The 23347-nt window shown below is 47.8% G+C and overlaps 1 protein-coding gene across 1 annotated transcript in view; it reads right to left on the reverse strand.

Moving 5' to 3' along the window:
- The window catches only part of LOC120375921 (zinc finger protein 850-like), a gene marked incomplete at both ends in the record, with an annotated part of 362646 nt that overhangs the window by 118609 nt on the left and 220690 nt on the right, over nt 1-23347 (reverse strand). The window contains one exon of the mRNA XM_039496944.1: nt 17134-17627. Within this exon, the coding sequence (XP_039352878.1) occupies nt 17134-17627 (494 nt within the window). The remainder of the gene's footprint in view (nt 1-17133; nt 17628-23347) is intronic.

Genomic DNA, 23347 nt, shown 5'->3' on the forward strand with positions numbered 1-23347 from the left:
GCTGCTGTGGAGCAATGTAGAGCAGGTGCAGGAAGGAGACGACGTCACTATTCACATTCTGAACTGCACAATTTTCCAAATTTGGGAATAGATTCATAGATTCATAGACTTAAGGTCAGAAGGGACCATTATGATCATCTAGTCTGACCTCCTGCACAATGCAGGCCACAGAATCTCACCCATCCACTCCTGTAACAAACCCCTGACCTACGTCTGAGTTATTGAAGTCCTCAAATCGTGGCTTAAAGACTTCATGGTGCAGGGAATCCTCCAGCAAGTGACCCGAGCCTCATGCTGCAGAGGACGTCGAATGTCCGAGAACAATTCTAAGGAAGGTGAATGCAGAGCAATGGCACTGGCGATGCCCAGACCTCAAATGGGGGCAGCGTGGAAATTAATAATGGAAGATCATTTGTGAAATTAGTCATCACTGACAAGCTTTGTCTCTGTTCCTATTTCATGCTGTGGTGTTAGTTAGAAGAATCAGGACATATTTTTACTATATTAATTAAACACTTAATTTTATTTAATCAAGCCAAAACTTAGCGCCACTTATTTTTTCTCTGTCCTAGCAAGAATGAATTGAATTTTGTGACTTTCTGGAAAGTGCAGCGAGATTAAATGGGGAATTCAGTCTCTGTGTTTGTGAGCTGATGTTTTCTTCTCACAGGTCAGTGCCTGCATTGAAATACCAAGAGGGATCTAAGGGCTGGTGTACGCTGGGCACTGAACTGGCAGAGCGACGTCTCTCAGGGTGTGAAGCACCCCACCCCACACACACACAGTTAAGGTGACCTAAGCCCTGGTTAGATAGTGCTAAAGAAAAGGAGGAACTGTTCTGTCCATGTAGCTATTACATGGATGGAAAATCCCTCCAGTCACTATCTACTCCATAGTGCTATAGCAGTGCCACAGCAGCGATTTAAGTGTAGAGAGAGTGAAAGTAGATCTGGTTCCAGTTTGTACTCTGGATGCTCAGACACTAAGTCTACAGTAATAGTAACAACAGCGCAGTACTTGTGTAGTTGGCAGGATTTGAACCTGTGCGGTGAGACCCCAAAGGATTTCTAGTCCATCACTTTAACCACTCGGTCACATCTACTTGATGTATACCTGTGTCATTGCATGATGATTCTGTTCTCACTGAATTGTCACTTCAAATTGTTTGCGCAGACCAGCTTCCCCAGCACACCCACGGCTGCGCATCAGTGTAAGTGTCTCCTTGGGTGAACAGCAACAATTCCTGCCCATTTCTCCGGCTGTAGCAGGATGAGAGTGTGTTTGTGTGAATGACATTGCTGTAGATTGTTGTTCATTCCCCACTCTGACAATTCAGACAGTCCCTTTCCCATTCAACTCTCCAGCACATCGTTCCAATAGCAGGTGGCAGGATTTCTCTGGGGCATGAACTGAGCCTTGCATTCCACCCTTGATGTTTCATGGACTAACAACAGCAGCAGAAAGAAAGAGCCGAGCCAATATCTCACTGTCAGAGGTGAAGGTGGCCATGTCCTCTGTCTGACCATCGCTTTGCAGGAGAGAAGGGTTCACTGGAATCGAACGCCCTGGCTCAGACCAGAGACACAGGAGGTTTTGCTGTTCATGGATCTGTTCAAAGGAAATTGTGTCTTTGTGTGAAATTGAGGCAGGAAATGAAACACCCAATGCCCTAAGGAATGTGGGTGAAGGACTCGGGCTGAGCAATGATTTAACAGGGGTTTGTTTCAATTTATTGGCCTGATTACAACTATGGCGAAAAGCCCCCTGTAACAGGGGCTGCGGGACAGGACAGGCAGTTCTGCGCGGAGTGTTCAGAGCTGCCCCATATCTGCCCTTTCTCTGCACCGCCCCTGCTCCCAGAATGCACCAGGCCCTGGACTGAACTCTTCTCCTGCTGGCCGAGCTGGTTTCGTTTGCTGTGATCCTGTTGGCTTGGCAGGGGGGGAAGTGACAGTCTGACCCCAGAGCCAACTCCCCCCTGTCACCCAGCCCCCTGGCCCCCAGCAGTGCAGGTCAGCCAGGAGCTGGGCCCTGCCAGGCACTCAGGGCGTCTCCCTGCAGCTGGGGCTCTCCCAGCGTGGTCTGTGGGAGCTCACGCACTAATGGGGCAGCGGCAGCAGCCGCGTGGTGGGTTGGGCTGGTGACCCGGGTCCATCTCCTGGGGTCGGCTGGGTTCATGCTCAGGCGACTGGCCCCAGCCACCGGCCGAGCCCCACGGCCACGCTGCTGCTGTTACCGCACTAGCCCTCACGCCCCCATTCCCTCACTGAAGCCAGGAGAAGGTTTGCAGGGAGGAGGTGGGAAGGGTTTGACCCCAATATCCCAGAGCTGATTCTCCCCACAAAGGGGTGTGTGCATGTGGTGGGTGCCGTGTGCAATGCCCTGTGCCCATGAGGAGGGGACCGGAGCTCTGCCAGCAGGAAGATTTATCCTGCAGGAGCCCTGCCCCCCTCCCCAGGGGTTCCCCTGGAGCAGAGAAGCTTTGAATCCTCGCCGGAGACTAGAGACGCCCGAGCAGCACAAGCTGCCTGGCAGAGGTTCTGGATCAGGGCCTCACGGGCACATTGGGTTCATTCCCTCAGGGATGCCCTGCCCAGTGCCAGGGCTGCTCTCACTCCCCAGCACAGAGGGGGCTGCAGGCTCTTTGCCAAGCTGGGTCCCAGCTCAAGGCAGATTTAACACTAGCAGGGGGCCCAGGTATGTGATGGTGCCGCTCAGGGAGGGAATCTGGGCCAAAGACTTATTAGAAATTGGGTAACACTGAAGTGGGACTAGAAAGACCCTTGCTGGGATGTGGCGGGTAGGTAGCCCCCATTGTGTACCGTGCCCTCGCCGAGAAGTCTCTGGGAGTGTGGATTCTTCCTGATGGGCCACCAGCACGTCTCATTGGTCCTGATGTCGGCTGCTCCTTTGTTGATACTGACAAGCTAGTTGTGGGCCTTTCCCAATCACCCTATAGCTCCGGGATGCACAGACAGCAACACTGGTGTGGAAGAAACGAACTCCACTCTCAGGTTTCAAGATCCTTGAGATCACTGACGTGCCAATGTAATTGTTAGGGTATAGCTCAGTGGTAGAATGTTTGACTGCAGATCAAACGGGCCTTGGTTCAAATCCAAATGCCCCTTAAAAGCCTGGTCCTTCAACAAAAAGTAATTGCATATCCATTTCCATTATGTTCAGGAGCTCCACTGACTAGGGATGAATGGAAACACTCAACATTTTCCTGTGCAAATGCATAAAAATCTAGCAAATATGTCCCCCAGCTGAAATCAGTTCCAATCCTCTAAGAGTCTAGTTTATGTTTTCATCAATGAAACAAAGGCCCATGAAGACACATTTGCAGGTCCTTGGCCTCCACAGGCTACAATGTGCAGAAGAACAAGAACCACATCCACTTGGGAGGCATGGACTAGTTTGTATTACATTTGGTAAGTAAGTTGCCATTGGGACTGAAAATTCTACTGGAGGTGGACAGGAGCCTGTTGAAAAATAAAATAACCAAGATTTACCAAACTCCTGTTACACATTCAATCCTCTCTTTTTCTATTTTATTAACCTGGGAGCAAGTTACCAGTGACCCAGGGCTGGGGTGGAAGTAGGTGCAAGTGCGGGAGGAGCCCAGGGCTGGGGCAGCAGGGGCGTATGGGTGGGGAGCACTGGTAGGGGAAGGGAGAGTCGAGAGCTGGGGCAGCACAGGCTGTGTGTGGGGAGAGCCCAGGGCTGGGTTGGCAGGGAGTGAAAGTGGTGGGAGGCCCAGAGCTGGGGAGGCAGGGGTGCAGGTGTGGGAGGAGAGCCCAGGGATCGGGCAGCAGGGGGATGGGAGGGCAGACAAATTTTTTTTTGCTTGGGAGGCAAAAACCTAGAGCCAGCCCTGCCTCCACATACCGTAAGGTAGGTAGGAGCGGATCATTATTATCCCTACTTGAAAGAGGGAGAAGCTCAGGCTGAGACAGGAGAATTGACTTGTCTTAGGTCACACAGCCGGCCAGTGGCAGAGCTGGGAACAGGACCCAAGACCCCTGATTTTCAAACTAACCATCGGATCTTGAATTTCATCCATTGAATGACCTGAATAAAGTGCTCTCAGATGAGCTCCAGACCAACAGTGCACAGTAATTATTCAGCAAGTATTTGAGGAGAACTGCAATGTTAGAATCATGACCTGCTCAGAGACCATTAATGCAGAGAAGCAGCAAAATTCAAACATATGACTGGTTATGACTTATTTCCTTGGTCTTAAAAGAGAACAAGGACCTGAGTCTCCTCCCTGTCAATAACCCCCTGCTCAGCCAATCAGGGTAGAGACTGAGGACGGGAGGCTGAGGGTTCTCACCAGAGAGCCCAAAGGATGGTCCAGGTCACCGGTGGGGATCACTGCCCGAGCACTATTTCAGCCGCACATTTTTGGGTGGACCACCCACAGTGGGAGCTGCCGAGCACTCCCCTGCAAAACACACACACACACACACACACACACACACACACACACACACACACACACACACACACCCCTACCTACCTACCTACCTACCTTCTGGTGTTGGGAGGGGAACAGGTGAAAGGACAAAAGAAGCACGAGACATAGAGAAAGGAGGGAGGGAGGGATGAAGGAAAAGATTAAACAAAAAGGACAAACCCTAATGTCCCCAGTGATTCTAAGGGACAAAATCCCAGGTGCAGAATAAAATTTGGCCTCCTTAAGCTCGTGTTTTCCATGCGTAGAATTCAACTGTCACCAGATGGATCAGACTGAACAGGTTTCAAACCTCGAGGAGGCTCTTACCTTCTAAACAGGGACGGCTGTTTTCTAGTAAAATCAGGAAAAGGGAAGGGAAAACTCAAAAGAGGTTCCTCCTGGCGCTCACGCACCTGAACCCAAATACTCTCTCAGTCCTCAAAGAGAGACCTGAAGAAGGAGACTTGCTGAAGCAAAGCCACAGGGTCTCTGAGGTTTCCCTGGCCCCTGCCCCTGTCCTGCCTGGCTGATGTCAGCATCTCTCTGTGAGGTCACCACCTCCCACCACCCTTTGACCAATAGTCTGAGGGCCTGCAAAGGCCTTTGTGATGTCACTGCCACACCCTCCCTTGCTGTGCCAATGTCCTGCCCCTGGCCAGGCACTTTGGAGGTTTGAGCTACTCCTGTGGATCACCCCACTCAAGGAGCGTTCGTTCTAGGCAGCAAGCCGGCTAGACAGGAAAACATCAGACGCTGCTCCCAGTGCTACACTCAGTTTTTCAGAAATTAGTCAACTTTATGGTCAGAAGAGACCATTAGAGCATCTAATCTGACCCCTGCATATCACAGGCCTCCTGTATGACACAATAGCTACTTTTGGGGCAAACACATTCCAGAAAGGCATCTAGTCTTTGGGCTTGGCTACACTTGAGAGTTGCAGCACTGGTGTTGGCTTTACAGCGCTGTAACTCACTCACCATCCACACTTCCAAGGCATATACAGCGCTGTATCTCCTGGCTACAGCACTGGCTGTACTCCACTTCTACAAGAGGAATAAAGACTATAGCGCTGCTGATGCAGTGCTGCCCCACCACTGTGGCCACCAAAAGCGCTGTTATTGGCCTTCAGAAGTATTCAGCACTATCCCAGAGTGCCTGTTCTAGCTACTCTGCTCATCAGTTCGAACTCTACTGCCCTGGCCTCAGGTGACCAGCTGTCAGACCCACTCTTTAATGCCCCGGGAATTTAAAAAAATCCCCTTCCTGTTTGCTCAGCCAGGTGTGGAGTGCAATCAGTGAATCTTTCCAGATGACCATGAATCCACGTGGCAAATGAGCCCCAGCATGGAGAATGGCGAGTTGCTGGACCTCATCAGTGTTTGTGGGGAGGAAGCTGTGCAGGCCCAGCTGTGCTCCAGCCGTAGGAATTACGAAACCTTTGGGCAGATATCAAGGGCCATGCTGGAAAGGGGCCATGACCGGGATGCGCTGCAGTGCAGGGTTAAAGTGAAGGAGCTGCGGAGTGCCTACTGCAAAGCCCACAATGGAAACTGCCGCTCGGTGCTGCCCCATGACCTGCCGATTTTACAAGGAGCTGGACACAATACTTGGGGGTGACCCCACCGCCAATCCGACAACCACGATGGACACTTCAGAGCAGGGGGAGGAGGGGGAAAGCGAGAGTGAGGGTAATGGGGTGGGGGGAGACACCCCGGAGTCCCAGGAGGCATGCAGCCAGGAGTTCTTCTCAAGCCAAGAGGAAAGTAGCCAGTCGCAGCACCCGGTACTTGGTGGAGGACAAACAGAGGAGCAGGTTCCCAGTAAGTGGCTTTTATTTTCAGGATGGAAATTTTTCGGGAGAGGAGGGGGGTTAGGGCTGCATGCATGCATGCCTAGATGCAGAATAGCGCACTGATGTGGTCTATCACGCTTGTAATCGGCCTCAGTAATCTCATCAAAAGTCTCATCCAGAGCGTGGGCAATGCGCTTGTGCACGTTTATTAGGAGAGCCACTGTGGTCCTTGTCCCAGTCAGGCTAACGCGTCCGCAAGGGGTGGGGGGACCATTGCTGCACACAGGCAAGCTGCATAGGGGCCAGGATGGAATCCACATTGCAGTAGAAGACCCTCCCACTCTTCCCAGGTGACCCGCAGCAGCGAGATATCTTCCAGGATACACTCCTGTGGAAAATGTTGGGATAGTGTTCAGTGTAGGTGCCCCCTGCAGTTGTTGGCTCTCCCCAAGGCACAGAAACCCAGAGGACAGTACAGCCCTGAAACAAGTAGTCCCCCTTACTCACCCTTTCGGGGCTCCCGTGGGTTATGTGCGCTCTCTTTGGGATGGGAAAATTACGTTATTGTGAAGACTGTATGTGCCCTCCTTAAGTGCAGGGGAATTACTCTGTCTGGTATAAACAATGCTGCCTCTGTTAAGTGTTGCATTTTGCCTTTACAGATGCAACCTTGAGATCTCAGCTCTCTGTGTTATCACTGGCTGAGAGACTGCAAAACCTCTGGCAGAGACAGCGAAAAAGCAAAGACGACATGCTGCACGAAGTAATGCACCAACCTCTCACAGAGAATCAAAAAGCGCAGAAGTGGAGGGAGAGGGAAAGCAGGATCCGCAAGGAAAATGCAGCGCACAGGAAGCAAAGCACGGAGCGGCTGATAAGCATCCTGGAGCACCAAGCGGACTCTATCCAGGCTCTCGTAGCCATGCAGGCAGAGCACTACCGCCCTGGTTCCCCTGCACCCCTTGTCCCAAAGCTCTTTCCCTTGTGCTCCATATTAGCTCCAACCCCCTTCCCCAACATCGAGGTTCTCATCACCACCAGCGGCCCCCAACACCTGTACGTTCACCAACCAGCCCTGAGAACTATGACCCTTACCCTCTGCACTCAACCCCCATCACCATGCAGTATAGCCACCCTGGAGTGCAGCAGTCATTGCACAGCACTCCAGCCAGGACATATTCAAACCTGTGAGTGTACAGTTCCCCACCCCACCCCCCAGCCCATGCAGAATCCCACAAAGTTGTGTGTGTTTACATAAAATAATTTTCTTTTCAATACATGAATTCTTGGCTTTGAAAACAGTCTTTATTATTGCATAAAGTCAAAGATACCTTAGCCCAGGAAAGACACAGGCACTGCAAATCAGCTTAGCAAACACAGATTCCCACTAACATTGTAACCACTACACTTCACTCCTGTGCAAGGCACCAAACATTACTGTTGGTTTTCAGCCTCAAATTCCTCCCTCAAGGCATCCCTAATCCTTGCAGTCCTGTGCTGGGCCTCTCTAGTAGCCCTGCTCTCTGGCTGTGCAAATTCAGCCTCCAGGACTTGAACCTTGGAGGTCCATGCCTGATTGAATCTTTCACCCTTCCCTTCATAAATATTATGAAGGGTACAGCACACGGATATAACCGCAGGGATGCTGCTTTCCCCCAAGTCCAGATTCCCATACAGAGATCACCAGCACCCCTTTAAATGGCCAAAAGCACACTCTACAGTCATTCGGCACTGGCTCAGCTTGTAGTTGAACCGTTCCTTGCTACTGTCAAGGCTCCGTGTAGGGTTTCATGAGCCACAGCATTAACGGGTAAGCGGGGTCTCCAAGGATCACAATGGGCATTTTGACGTCCCCTACTGTGATCCTCTGGTCTGGGAAAAAAGTCCCGGCCTGCAGCTTCTTGAACAGGCCACTGTTCCGAAAGATGCGTGCATCATGCACCTTTACGGGCCAGCCTGCGTTAATGTCAAAGAAATGCCCACGGTGATCCACAAGCGCCTGGAGAACCATAGAGAAATACCCCTTCCGATTAACGTACCCAGATACTAGGTGGGGTGGTGCCAGAATAGGAATATGGGTCCCATCTATCACCCCTCCACAGTTAGGGAAGCCCATTTGTGCAAAGCCATCCACAATGTCCTGCACATTTCCCCAGAGTCACAGTTCTTCTTAGCAGGATGCGATTAATGGCCCTGCAAACTTGCATCAACACGATTCCAACGGTCGACTTTCCCACTTCAAACTGGTTTGCGACGGATCAGTAGCTGTCTGGAGTTACCAGCTTCCAGATTGCAATAGCCACCCGCTTCTCCACCGGCAGGGGCGGCTCTAGGCACCAGCAAAACAAGCTGGTGCCTAGGGCGGCCAAATCTAGGGGGCGGCAGGCTGCGCCGGCGGACCTGCCGCAGTCATGCCTGCGGGAGGTCCACCGGAGCCCCGGGACGACCGGACCTGCCGCAGGCATGACTGCGGAGGGAGCGCTCGTCCCGTGGCTCGGCTGGACCTCCCGCAGGCATGACTGCGGCAGCTCAAGCGGAGCCGCGGGATCCGCGAACCGTCCGCAGCCGCGGGGGGTCCAGCCGGGCCACGCGGGACCAGCGGACCCTCTGCAGTCATGCCCGCGGGAGGTCCGCTGCTCCCGCGGCTCCGGGGCGCCTCCCGCGCATGACTGCTTGGGGCGGCCAAAACTGTAGAGCCGCCCCTGTCCACCGGCAGGGCAGATCTCAATCTTGTGTCCTTGTGCCGCAGGGTGGGGGTGAGCTCCTCACACAGTCCCATGAAAGTGGCTTTTCTCATCCAAAAGTTCTGCAGCCACTGCTCATTATCCCAGACTTCCATGACAATGTGATCCTACCACTCAGTGCTTGTTTCTTGAGCCCAAAAGTGGCGTTCCATGGTGCTGAGCATGTCTGTGAATGTTACAAGCAATTTTGTGTGGTACGCGTTATGCGACTCGCTATCATTGTTGCACTCCTCACTGTCACTTTGGATCTTAAGGAATAGCTCAACTGCCAAATGTGATGTGCTGGCGAGACTCGTCAGCAAACTCCTCAGCAGTTCAGGTTCCACTTTCCGCAGACCGAAACGGAACACAGAATTGCGCTGCACAGAAAACGTTGAAAGATGCAAGATGGCGCCAAACATGGACGGAAAAACAGGGATTGCTGGGATGTGAAGCGATGCATCACAGGGCATTGGGAGAGGAACCAGAATGATCCACACCCTCTGCACCCTTCCCACAACCCATGGCACCAGAATGGGAAGAGGTGCTCTGTGGGATAGCTGCCCATAATGCACCACTCCCAACACCACTGCAAATGCTGCAAATGTGGCCACACTGCAGCGCTTTCCCTACACAGCTGTACGAAGACAGCTTTAACTCCCAGCACTGTACACCTGCAAGTGTAGCCAAACCCCCAGTCTCACTGATGCCGTGTCACCTCCTGTGATGTTACTGACATAATCTGTAACGGTACAGATCACCGTTGTGGCCACTGTTCTCTATTTGCAGCCAATATTGTAGAAAGGTTGTTGTGTAAGGGGTCTATGTGGAGGTTCTGATTGACTGATTATAATGATGCTATCTCTAGATGTCTATCATTTTTTGTAGTTGACGTTATGAATATTGGCTCTATGCTGCCCATATTTCAAACTTGTGCTCTGTTTCCGGGAAATACCCCAGACAAGTTGGTGTCAGTTCTGCCTCGCCTCCTTGATGGCCCACTAAGGACCATCTACAATCGACCCACTGACAGAAGGCAGATACACCCTGTGACTCAGCAAGGTCTGCAGGGACCTGCCTATGGACAGAACTCGAAGGTTTTTCTGTGCCACGTGCTGGATCGAGTGTCCTTGCGACAAAGAAAGCAAAGACCACATGGCAAGAGACTATAAAAGGCTGATGCCTCATCTCCAGTCCTGCTTCTACCTCTGGAGGACTTTGCTACAAACTGAAGCTCTAGACAAAGGACTGAATGACCCATCCCAGCTGTGGATGGACTCCAGAGACTTGATTTGAACCTGCAGTTTATTCCATCACTGCTACAAGCCTGAACCAAGAACTTTGCCATTACTGGATGTAACTGATTCCTTTAACAATTTTAGCTCTCATCCATATTTCTTACTTTTTATGAATAAACCTTTAGATTTTACATGCTGAAGGATTTGCAAGAGCGTGATTTGTGGGTAAGATCTGATTCATCTATTCACCTGCATTTGGGGCTTGGTCCTTTGACAGAACCCGTTTTCTTTTACTGGGGTATCGGTTTTCATAACCATTCATCCCCATAAGGAGCGGGCTGGTGGTGATAGAAGGGAACTGGAATAGCTGAGGGAATTGCTTGTATGACGTCCGATTGGCCAGTGGGGTAAAACCAAAGTTCTCCCGGCATGGCTGCTGTGACGTGCTTTAATAGTAAAGGGCACCCAGCCTCGGGCTGTGACTGCCCTGCTCCAAGCAATTTGCCCTGAATTGATACTCTCAGCAGTGTCCGCCAGAGGCCGCATCGTTACAGGGGTTGTCCAGGATTACAGCTGGGAACTCTCGAAGCTCGGATGCGCTTCCTCAGCTAGGGAAGTATGTAACCCACACACCTCCCGGGTGTGGTGGGGCGTCCCAGCTAGTGGCACCGGGATTACTTAGAGGGAGAGATAAAACGAGTCTTTTCTACAGTCTTAGCTAGCAGCTAGGTGGCTTTCAGTTCATGCTGTAGAGGCCCACGCACTAAGCTCCTGAGTTCCCAGTTCGATCCCACCCACCGACAAGTCACTGACCCGGATCTGTCAGCGTAACAGACACAGCTGCCACCCCAAGAAGGAGAGAGCTGCCATGCCATACCCGGCTGCAAAGAGGTGCCAAGCAGTGAGCTGACACTGTTCAGAGCTTCCTGTGACAAACTGCAAACTTTGGACAATAGTGAGGTGGCAGGAAGTGTTGCCCTCAGAGTGGCCTGGGTCAGAGCCCATGGGAGGCCCTGGGCTCCCCCACTATCTGCTGCGTCCTTCCACCCCAAAGGACCAAAACCCTGACCACTAGGCAACTTCCTCAAGAGCGAAGGCTGTCACGAGGCATCTGTCTTTGAAAATTTGCAGAGGATGCAGGAGCAGAAAGGGGAGAGAGGATGAGGGTGGCTCTTGGGAAGAGGGAGGGAGGGAGCCTTATGGGAATCTCTTGTTTACCGCCATCAACCCAATGATCAGCTCATTGATGCCTAGAATCTTCCCTGACATGTTGTAATTGATTGGATCTAGGTTTTAAAACAGTTACCACATTTGCAGATGGAGAAATGTCAGCGAGTTGAGTGGAAGGCCATTGCAAGCTCAGCTAATTAGGCAATGCGGCTTATGCCCCATCTAACAAGCTCCTTAAACAATAGCTCACAGTTTTCATTTACATTCTTCTGTTTAGTGTTTTTCTCCAAAACACTTTCACTGATCATTTGGGTCAGCTTTGGAAAGTTAGCCCTTTCAGTGCACCAAATATAAATATTGCTGTCGAGGACTGCCCTCTATTGGTCATAAGAACAGCCAGACTGGATCAGACCAATGGTCCATCCAGCCCAGAATCCTGTCCTCCCACAGTGGCCAATGCCAGGTGCCCGCGAGGGAATCAACAGAACAGGGAATCATCAAGCGATCCATCCCGTCGCCTAGTCCCAGCTTCCGGCAAACAGGCTGGGGACACTTCAAGAGCATGGTTTTGTATCCCTGCCCATCCTGGCTAATAGCCAATGATGGACCCATCCTCCATCAACTTATCTAGTTCTTTGGTAGACCCTGTTATAGTCTTGGCCCTCACAGCATCCTCTGGCAATGTTTCCCCAGGTTGACTGTGTGTTGGGTGAAGAAATACTTCCTTTGGTTTATTTTAAACCTGCTCTCTATTCATTTCATCGGGTGACCCCAGTTCTTGTGTTATGAGTAAATAGCACTTCCCTACAGAGCCAGACTAACACGGCTACCCCTCTGATACTTCCTTATTTACTTTCTCCAAACCCGTCATTTTATAGACCTCTATCCTAGCCCCGCCTTAGTCATCTCTTTTCCAAGCTGAAAACTCCCCTCAGTCTTATTAATCTCACCTCACATGGAAGCTGTTCCACACCCCAATCATTTTGGTTGCCCTTTTCTGTGCCTTTCCCAATTCCAATATATCTTTTTGAGATGGGAGACCAGCTCCAGTATTCAAGATGTGGGCCTACCACAGATTTATAGACAGGCAATATTATATTTCTGTCTTGCTAGCCATCCCTTTCCTAATGACTTCCCAACATTTTGTTCGCTTTTTTGACTGCCAATGCACATTGAGTGGATGTTTTCAGAGAAGTATCCACAGTGACTCCAAGATCTCTTTCTTAAGTTGTAAGAGCTAATTTAGACCCCATCAGTTTAGATGTAGAATTGAGATCATGTTTTCCCATGTGCATTACTTTGCATTGATCCACATTGAATTTCATCTGCTTTTTTGCTGCCCAGTCATTCACTTTGGTGAGATCCCTTTGTCACACTTCACATTCTCTTTTGGACGTAACTAACTTGAGTTGGTTTGTATCTGTCATGAATAGTTAGTAAAGGGTTAAAAATAGTACCTGGTAGGCACCTGACCTGAGGACCAATCAGGGAAGAGAATTTGAAATTTCTAGGAGGAACTTTTCCCTCTGATCCTGTGTGTTTTGTCTTTAGCCGTCTGGAGTTACAAGAGTCCAGATGTTTTAATCAAGTCTACAAGTTTCTACCTTTCTGAACTAATTTCTTCTAGTCAAGATAGTGAGTATTAGAAAGATACTTTGTGTCATTATCTAATAATCCTATGTTTGCAATTCTGTGTGTTTGTTATTGATTATTCTTAATTCTGCCTGTACTGGTTGTACTGAGAAGAGAGAGGATTCTCTCCAGAACTTAGCAAGGTTATACCCTATGAGTGTCCAGCTTGGACTCATAGAGATTCTGTATTTTCTTGTTTTTCTTTTAATAAATTCTTTCTATAAAGATTTGATTAAATCCCTTCTACTGTGGATGTAGAGGAAGGGGCTAAGACATTCTCTCTCGGTGGTGAGACAGCTTATCTCCGGGCAGAGAAGGGAGAGGGAAGAGATAGTTCCTCCTGGGTTTGATTGAAGCAGTTTGAATCAGGTATCTCTTTCCAGGACTAGGGAAGGAGGGGAGGTAAGTCCCTCTTTGTGTTGAGTCAAGGATTTGACTCGGTGTATATCTTCCCAGTGGCTAGGAGAGAGGAGGGGGAGGTTCCTCCTCTGTGAGTTGATCTGTGTTCCCCAGGAGTGTCTTCTCAGGGAGACAGGGGAAAACAGGGTGTCGGCCCACGTAATTGACCGAGGTGGTGGCAGCAAAGGAGACCTACCCTAGGATTTTGGGGTGGGGGAAGACATGCGGGTCCTCACCTTGAAACCCCCCAGTTTCAAGTGAGGGTAGACTCTGACAGTATCATCTGCAAATGTTTCCACCTCACTGTTTACCCCTTTTTCCAGATCACTCAGGAGTATGTTGAACAGTGCTGGTCCCAGTACAGACCCGAGGGGGACACCACTATTTACCTCTCTCCATTCTGAAAATCAGACCCTTTCGTTCTTGCCTTTGAACCAGTTACCTATCCCAGAGAGGATCTTCCATCTTATCCCATTTTGCTTCAGAGCCTTTGGGGAGAGACCTTGTCAAAGGTTTTCTGAAAATCTAAGTATTCTATATCCACGGGATCACCTTTATTCACATGCTTGTTGACTCCCTCAAATAATTATAGTAGATTCGTGAGGCATGATTTTCCTTTACAAAAACCATTCTCCATTATGTTCAGGAGCTCCACCATACGAGGATGCTTGAAATGAATGTGAACACTCAACATTTTGCTGTCCAAATGCATAAAAACCTAGCAAACCTGTCCATCAGCTGAAATCAGTTCCAATCCTCTAAGTGTCTAGTTTATGTTTTCATCAATTAAACAAAGGGATCATATGAATGTACATTTGCAGATCCCTCTTCTCCAGGGCTGTGCTGTGCAGAAGAACAAGAACCACATCCAGCTGCAGTTCAGGAGTCTGACGAGCAAAGGCAACTTGCTGCAGGCTATCAGAGGGGTAGCCGTGTTAGTCTGGATCTGTAAAAGCAACAAAGAATCCTGTGGCACCTTATAGACTAACAGACGTTCTGCAGCATGAGCTTTCGTGGGTGAATACCCACTTCAGATGCAAGTCTTGCATCTGAAGAAGTGGTATTCACCACAAGCTCATGCTGCAGAACGTCTGTTAGTCTATAAGGTGCCACAGGATTCTTTGTTGCTTTTGCTGCAGGCTAAAGTCACCAGCACTTTGGCTCCTTCACATTCAGCCAACGGCTGGGCCCCCAGGACAAGGCATGAGAAGAAGACAGTGGCTGTGAGCAGGAAAATAGCCACCAAGAAGCTGGCCACAGCTGTCAAGATCCCCAGGAAGGTCACCATGCCCATGTCTAGAATGTACTGACTGCAGCGGGGACCAAAAAGGCAGAGAAAAGCCCTCAAAAGTTCTAAGCTGCCAAGCCCCAGAAGGTGATCACAATCCTACCTAAAATCAAGACAGGATAAGGCTAATGTCATCTCCAAAGCCAGGGCTAAGAAGGTAACACTCAGAAAGAAGTGGAGAGATTTCCATTGGGATGACTCCTGCTCCCTAATGGCTCTGTTATGAATCACCATGGACCACCCAGAAAGATCAAAGTCCTGCAGGACAAACAGCCCCATGGACAGTATAATGAAGTGGTGGCGGTGGGGGGAAGTGCTGTGTTTTGTGTAACACCTGCCAGGTGAGTGATGCACTGACAGGGCAGCTGCCCATGAGCTCATTCTCTTCGATCTGCTTCTGCTGTTACTTCAGAGCCAGCACTACTGGGAGTGTGTCCCTGTCACTTCACCAGCTCTAGAACAGGCTCTGTCTGCAGCCCAGCTCTGATTAATCCCACTTTTTAATGTATTCCTACTGCGATACTTTCCCAGTTCTCTGCCTCATCCTAACATTCCCGTCAGAGACTGAATATGGGGAGGGATGGACTAATTTGTGTGACATTCGGTAAGTTGCCATCATATGTGATTGAAACCTCTGCTGGAGGTGGGCAGGAGCCTGTTACACACATAAAATAGCTAAGCTTGACCAAACTACCTGCTACACATTCAAACCTTCCTGTACACACACAATAGAAATTGGGGCTCTGAGAAATGGCAACTTTCATTTAACACAGATCATTGTTTTCTGTACTTCCAGAGGCAATGAAGTAGCAGCTGTTTAAAAGTAATGTGCTTCTATTTCATGATCAGCAGCAGAGCCTCTGTCAATTTGCCACCCATAGAGCTGATTGTTTCTAACTGCAGGGTTAGCCAGACCACTCAGTAACATTATCACTCTGTTTACAAAGCCTTTGGTTAGTGACAAATCATGAGACTTATCCCTTCCTGCTGTAATTCAACTGACTCCAGTGTCTCTTTCCCCATTTCTGGTTCCAAGAAAATAAATTAAAACAACCTTCAGAACTAACATGCCGTGGGAAAGTGGAAATGTTGATAGCTCAAATAATTCAGTTTCAAATAATTCAGTTTCTTCTGTATCTTGTGTGTGTCTATCTGCTTTGTGTGTGTGACCAGTGGGGCTTTTTGTTTGCTCCTGGCAGGTGCAACCCTGTCAGATTTGTCTGTGGGGAGGGGCCAGAGAAAACAGACACCCTGGCCTTGCAGGTTGGGGTTAGGCAAAGGAATAACAACCCTGTCCCACAAAAAACAAAATATGTTACAGAAACAGTGGTAGGAACAGTGCTAGAGAAACTGGTAAATAATCACAATGCCCCGGCTTGAAGTAATCGGAAACACAGAATTCAAAAAGCAAAGCTCAGGGGCTATTTCGGGTTTATTCTCTGAGCTTAGCCATGTGCTATAGCCCAGGGAGCACTTTTGGAAGTCTCCCATCCCACAACGGGGGAAAGGAAAAGGATTCTTAGGCTCTAGCACGGATTGAAGGAGGATGGTGATGGGGAATAAGGGAATCCCTCTGACTTACCCTAACTACGTCTGTTGTTACAATGGGTGAAATGACATTTTTCCCTATCCCTGCCCTGTTCCTGCTCTTTGTTATAGTTCAGTAACATATGTAGCCCTCAGGATTCATCTGCTTGCCTGCATCAATATCTCTTTTCTTATAAGTACAGTATTGTGATAGGTTTATTAATTCATATTAAAAATATTTTAAGTGTGGAAAATAATAAAAATATCTGCTCCCCAGCACAACCTAAAGCAACATCAGAGCAACTGGGAACGAAACAATTGGTTCCCCAAGGGAGAACTCGATGACTAACAATTGCTGTGAAATGGGGGAACAGTATAACCGTGATGCTCAGGGTTTGTTTAGACTAGGAAAAGTGATGGAGTTTAGGTCAGGTCAAGGGGAAAGCTAATGCCAACCACTGCCCCTGGGCTGCATCTGCTCTACAACTATAATTGTCTTGTTACACTAAGATCACTAATTTAAGCAGCCGCCATGTACAGTCCTAGTGGCTATCAGCACAGGTACTTTTTGCCTCAGTGTAGCTTGTTGGGATCAAACCTCTCTCCCACCTGGAGCTGATGAACATTCCTGGCAGGAGGGACACACACTCCTACGACTCAAAGGAATGGAGTTGATAGAAAAGATCACAGGACTGACCCCAAAGAAGGGTGAGCTGCAAAAGGCAGAAGCAGGCAACTGATCTGGTGGAGCTGAGAGACCTTGGTGAAGATGGTGCAAAAATCACTATGTGGGAATTAGCAAATGTAATTAAAAAAGACAAACTTTGGCCAGCCCTAGTCAAGGGATTTATAACAGTTCTCTCTTATGTGGATTTTCTGATGTCTAATAAGGCTTGTGTGCCGACTGAAGCTTTTCCCGCACTCAGAGCACGTGTAGGGCGTCTCCCCTGTGTGGATTCTCTCATGTCTGATAAGGTGAGAGCTCTGCCCGAAGCTTTTCCCGCACTCAGAGCACGTGTAGGGCATCTCTCCTGTGTGGATTCTCTCATGTCTGATAAGGTGAGAGCTCCGCCCAAAACTTTTCCCGCACTCAGAGCACGTGTAGGGCGTCTCCCCTGTGTGGATTCTCTCATGTCTGATAAGGTCAGAGCGCCGCACGAAGCTTGTCCCGCACACACAGCACGTATAGGCATCTCCTGTGTGGATTCTCTGATGTGCGATAAGGGTAGAGCGCTGAATGAAGCTTTTCCCGCACTCAGAGCACGTATAGGGCATCTCCCCTGTGTGGATTCTCTGATGTGTAATAAGGTGTGAGCGCTGAATGAAGCTTTTCCCGCACTCAGAGCACGTGTAGGGCGTCTCCCCTGTGTGGATTCTCTGATGTGTGATAAGGTGAGAGCTCCACCCGAAGCTTTTCCCGCACTCATGGCACATGTAGCGTCTCTTCCAAGTTGATTCTGTTGCGTGGAATAAGGGCTGAGTGGCTACTGTAGTTTTCCTCTGGCCTCTGCTGAGTCTCACAGGCTTTTGTGTTTTCTTGGAGTGCACAACTCCTGGAAACATTCCCTTTGGATCTTCCTGATAACAGCCAATGTGGATCTACTTGCACAGTGTCTTCCTGCTGGGGTTTCTCCTCCTCGTTCTCACTCACCAGCCCATCGCCGGATGGGAGACAGAGAGAATCCAGACATAGGTCACTCCCTGTGCCTGAGAAAAAGGAAATGTCAGAGAGAGGAATGGAAAAAGGGATGAACAAACCAAAATATATGTGGGAGAGATCAAACCTATCAGGTGCTGATTTTCCCCAAGCCCTTCCACAGAGAAGGGAGGAAGGCATCAGTTCTGGGTCCTCACTGCACCATAACTCTCAGGGAAAGTGAGATCGGGGAGGGACCTGCTGCCAGTTGTCAGTCAGAATAGGAGGGAAGCCATGAGTGACATCTGCCATAATGATTCCACATCTGCAGGGAACAATCCTGAACTTGAAGAGCTCACAGGGTCTTTGTAGGGCATCCCAAATGTTTCCTGCATTCCTAAGCAGTTGTTGAGTTGTTTAACCAAGTCCTCACCTGTGAAGGCAGCTCTCGGATCACTTCTTTCTCAGAGCCCTGGAGGTCCGGGACCCACAGTTCTTCCTCGTTCTAGCTGCGAGATCACATCAGGTTTGGAAATTGGAAACCCTACTGCAGGCAAAGAAAACAAGGGAGGTCAGTGGAATTTGTGGGATACTTGTCACAAAGAATATTCCATAGTTTTAACCCCATCTCATTTTTAGGCAGTAACATATGTAGCCCTCAGGATTCATCTGCTTGCCTGCATCAATATCTCTTTTCTTATAAGTACAGTATTGTGATAGGTTTATTAATTCATATTAAAAATATGTTTGGCTGTAATGCAAGAAACCTACAGGCCAAAACCTGCATTTTAAGCTAAAGCAAAGTTAGCATAGCTATATCCTGTGCCCTTTTACGCAGAAAAGGAACTGTTTTTCCTATACCCAAATAAAGTGCCTACGCTTAGGTCTAAGACCCTTTACCTAGACCAACAGACAATGAAGAATAGCAAAGGAGATTTTTCAAAGTTGTACTCACAGACTTAACAAGTACCCCACAAGTGCGCAGATACCTGCCATCCATACGCACACACATACTAGCCTATGGAGTAAGCGTATCCTAACATTTCTATGGGGGAAGACTGAAATTTGGGCATAAGAGGAAGGATTTCCGGCATTTATTTCCATAAAAAGAGGTAACCTACCTCACTATAAAAAGAAGTAACCTACCTCTTTTTACCCGCACCTCAACCTCCTCCTCCTTCTCTACACTTCACCATCTTCAACTACGTATTCATGCTATCCATCTACGACAGCTATTAACCAGTAATAGGCCGCACTTATTTTGTTTTCAAACTTTAAGTTCAAAAGGAACTCGGCTAAGCTTGGTCTCTCTAAACTTTATTTTAATTTGTGTATTAGATTATTTAGTTGAGCTAAAAAGTAAATTCCAAAGTAGCTTTGACAGCTCTTTACATTAGTTTCCCTTGCAAGAGCTGTGAAACCAGAACCGCCAGAGGTGAGGCCAACGCCAGTTTATCAAAACAGGGTGTGAATATTAACCAAAGTTTGCAGCACATAATATTGTATCATCATATGTATCTCCTGAATAACAGTAATACAATTGTAACTCTGTAATTCTACCTGTTTTACAATTTACTTACTATTTCATTGAGTTTAATAAAAGTCGTTATGACTATATCTGTCTCCGTGTGAGCTTCCTGTCATACCCTCAAAGGTCCCTTTATCAATTCTGTGGAACCTGATTCAAACACGAACTTTTATCTTCTGATCAAACAAATTGTGAGCCTAAACTCATATTAATTCATATAAATGATTAAGTAGTATTATTAATTAATTAAAATAATTACAATACCCATTAAATTAAGTTGATAAATCAAATCAACATTACTAACACACCCCAAATAAGGCTACGCATCCCAAGGCCATCTTCCTTGGCTCAAAGTGGCAGGAGAGTTACTATTATAACAAATCATATTCACTACCTTAGTGCCTAAGGACCAACTAACAGTGGGTCCCCATTGTGCTAGGCAAAGTACAAACAGAGAATAGTAGATGGCCCATGCCCTGAAGAATTTACAATCTAAATCAGGGGTAGGAAACCTGCGGCAGCGAGCTGATTTTCAGTGGCACTCACACTGCCTGGGTCCTGGCCCCTGGTCCGAGGGGGGGGGGGCCTCTGCATTTTAATGTAATTTTAAATTAAGCTTCTTAGACATTTTTAAAACCTTATTTATTTTACATACAACAATAGTTTAGTTCTATATTATAGACTTATAGAAAGAGACCTTCTAAAAACGTTAAAATGTGTTACTGGCACACGGAACCTTAAATTAGAGTGAATAAATAAAGACTCGCACAGCACTTCTGAAAGGTTGCCGACCCTGATCTAAATACACAAGACAGACACAGAATGGGGAAGGGCTAGAACCCACTGTTAGAATAGACATATTCAGGCCTGCCTGTAAAGCCTATAGTTTAAGAATTTAGGGGTATTTTTATCACTTTGTCTTTATACCCCTGTAACTAGCTAAGAATCAAAATCTCAGTCTGCCTGTGTCTGGGCCTTCTCTCACTGTGACAGTCTGAGGCCTTGTTCTTAGGCTAAGGCCTTTGGCTAAGCAGCAGGGGCAGCCATAAGCTGGGAAGCGAAGGGTCACATCCTCACATCCCAAACCAGTCACACTGAAATAAGGTGCTATTGGGCTGTTAGGAAGATGATCCTGTCCTGATAGCGCCCATCACCACCAGATAAAGAAACAGATCTTAAGACGGTTAATGAAAACTTAGTCTGACAGCATCCTGTCTGGCAAGAAATCACTTCTCAATGGTTGTGGTTCTGAAACCCTCATTTCTGTATTGTTTTATCTTTATGGCCACCACTTTTACCTTGTTAATCAGTCTGGTTCTCTAATTGTTTCTGTCTGCTGCATAATTAATTTTTCTAGGTGTAAGTTCATTAGGGCAGTGGAATATGCTTGCTTGGAAATAACCCTAATAAACATCGCATTATCTGTGCTTCAGACTTCTGGTCTTTCGCTGCTTGCTGTCTGCGTGACAAGAACCAGGGAAGTGGGAGGGTGAAGGGAAAACCCTCTAACAAATGGACATGACCTGATAACCAAGAGGTGAGCCTTTAAGGAAGGTTTTAATACACTTTGGAACGGACCAGGGATTCCCCTGAAGACTGAGAGGGAGCGATGGTAAACACGCATTTAGATTCTTTTCTTGTTTTATATCTTTTCCCCATAAGGCTTAACCTCTGGCACACTGTCATGGATCCATAGGATCTCTGCAATGCCCTGGCTTTTAAACAGTCCTTGGGAGGTGCCTCTTGAGTGCACTAGACACCCAAGGGGTCCCACTCTTCCACAAGGACAGGCCACTTAGCTTCAACACCTGAGACTGAGCCACTTCCTCGGTGCCCTTCCTCCACACTCCTCTCCACTTCTTCCCATTACTCTCAGCCAGCACCACCTCCCGGCACCTTGGGAGATTCTTGTGTTCCCTCTTCACCTCTCACAACCTCCTCCCTCCCTGCTGCTTCTTAGCTCTAACCCTGCACACACCCTCCCCATGTCCTGGCACCCCAGAATTATCTACTCCCCCCTTCTCCTCCCCTCCCACAGCTCTGTTCTCCCTTCACCCGTGGGGTCCTGAATGGCAACATTATACGCTCTCCTTTAGAAAGAGGAGCTCATCTGACTGTCACACCAGCCATGCATGAGTCATACACCTATTTACTCAATTTAGAATTCTACAGGAGGTATATTTTCCTCTTAAAATGAGGGAAAGGCATGAAAGCTACAGTTATTAATTTATCCAATAAGGATACATTAAATTCAATTTTAAAATGACTGATGGCACTAAAAAGGCACATGTCCAAAATGATACTAGTGGGTGGGAGATAAGGCAAAAAAAGGGGGGGCAAGGAAACTTGCCAAAACTTGTATGACAAATCAAGGTATAAAGTTATCACTACTTGGGTTCTTTAGAGACCCCGCAGCTTCTAATAACCCAGGGGACAGGACTCCTTACCCAGCGAGGTCACCGTCTCATAGTTCTCCTGCATGACATCCCTGTAGAGGGCTCTCTGAGTAGGGTCCAGCAGAGCCCACTCTTCCCTGGTGAAATACACAGCCACCTCCTCGAAGGTCACCGGCCCCTGAAAGAGCAAGAGTCCAACACTCAGGATCTGCTGCCCCACTCACAACCCTGCTATTCACGGAACAGCAGCACCAGGGAAATGGAAGCTCCAGGAGGCACATGTTAACAGAGTCCCACCCCACCTTGTCTAGAGCAGCCAGGAGGCATCAGAGGGTAGAAAGAGAGAACCTCTGTGTCTCTCAGCTGACGGAGGCAGGATCTTCACATTTATCACATACCTACTAGCCAGAGCTTGATATAGGAGATGAGGCTGTCTCTGGACCCTGCTGGTGGCTCCCTGGTAGGAATCCCAACACTCTCCAAATAAAATATATAGAAGAAAGGGGAAGTCAATAGTAAAGAATAGAAGGTCAGAATTGTAGAAAGTTGGCAAGGGAAGCTATCAGAAATAAATGACCAATTAATGAAAATAAGAAGGAAGTTTTTAAAAAGTATATTAAGTACAAAATTAATCCTAACAATGGAAGTGGCAAATTACTACATGGAAATGGCAGAATTATCAAAAATAATGTAGAAGAGGTAAAAGTGTTAAATAAATATTTCTCTCCTGGATTTGGAGAAAAACGGATGATGTAAGTCATATAAGACGTTGACGACGACAGTCTTTCCATTCCAACAATAACTCACGAGGATGTTGAACAGCAGCTCTTACAGTTTGACATGTTTAAATAAGCAGGTTCAGATAACTTGTATCCAAGAGTTTTGAAAGACCTGGTGGAGAAGTGTGGTGGACTGTTAATGGTGATTATAATTAGGACTTGGAACACTGGGGAAATTCCAGAAGACTGGACTAAAGCTAATGCTGTGCCAATATTTTAAAAGTGTAAAAGAGATGACCCAGCTAATTACAAGAGTGTTAGTCTGATACTGGGCAAGATAATGGAGCAGCGAATATGGATTTAATTAATAAAGAATGAAAGGAGGGTAATATAATTAGTACCAATTAACAAAGTTTCAGAGACAACAGATCCAACCAAACTAACTGGATATCCTTATTGGATGAGATCAAAAGTTTGGTTGCAACTAATAGTATTGATGTAATATATGCCTTACAGAAGTTTAGGTATGACTTGGTTCAGCACAACATTTTGACTAGAAAACTAGAAAGATACAAAATAAACACGGCATACATTAAATAGATTAAAAACTATGATTGTAAATGGGGAACCATGGTCGAGTGGATTTCTTTCTAGGGGATTCCCACAAGGATTGGTTCTTGGCCCTGTGCTATTTAACATTCTTATCCATGACCTGGAAGAGAATATAAAATCATCACCGATAACGTTTGCAGTTGCCACAAAGATCGGGGTTGGTGGTAACTAATGAAGTGTCAGTAGGTTCAGGCTCCAGCACTGGGACTCTGGGAAGTTTTCCCAGCC

This window comes from Mauremys reevesii, linkage group 12 (assembly GCF_016161935.1).
Source record: "Mauremys reevesii isolate NIE-2019 linkage group 12, ASM1616193v1, whole genome shotgun sequence".
NCBI classification, from domain to species: domain Eukaryota; kingdom Metazoa; phylum Chordata; order Testudines; family Geoemydidae; genus Mauremys; species Mauremys reevesii.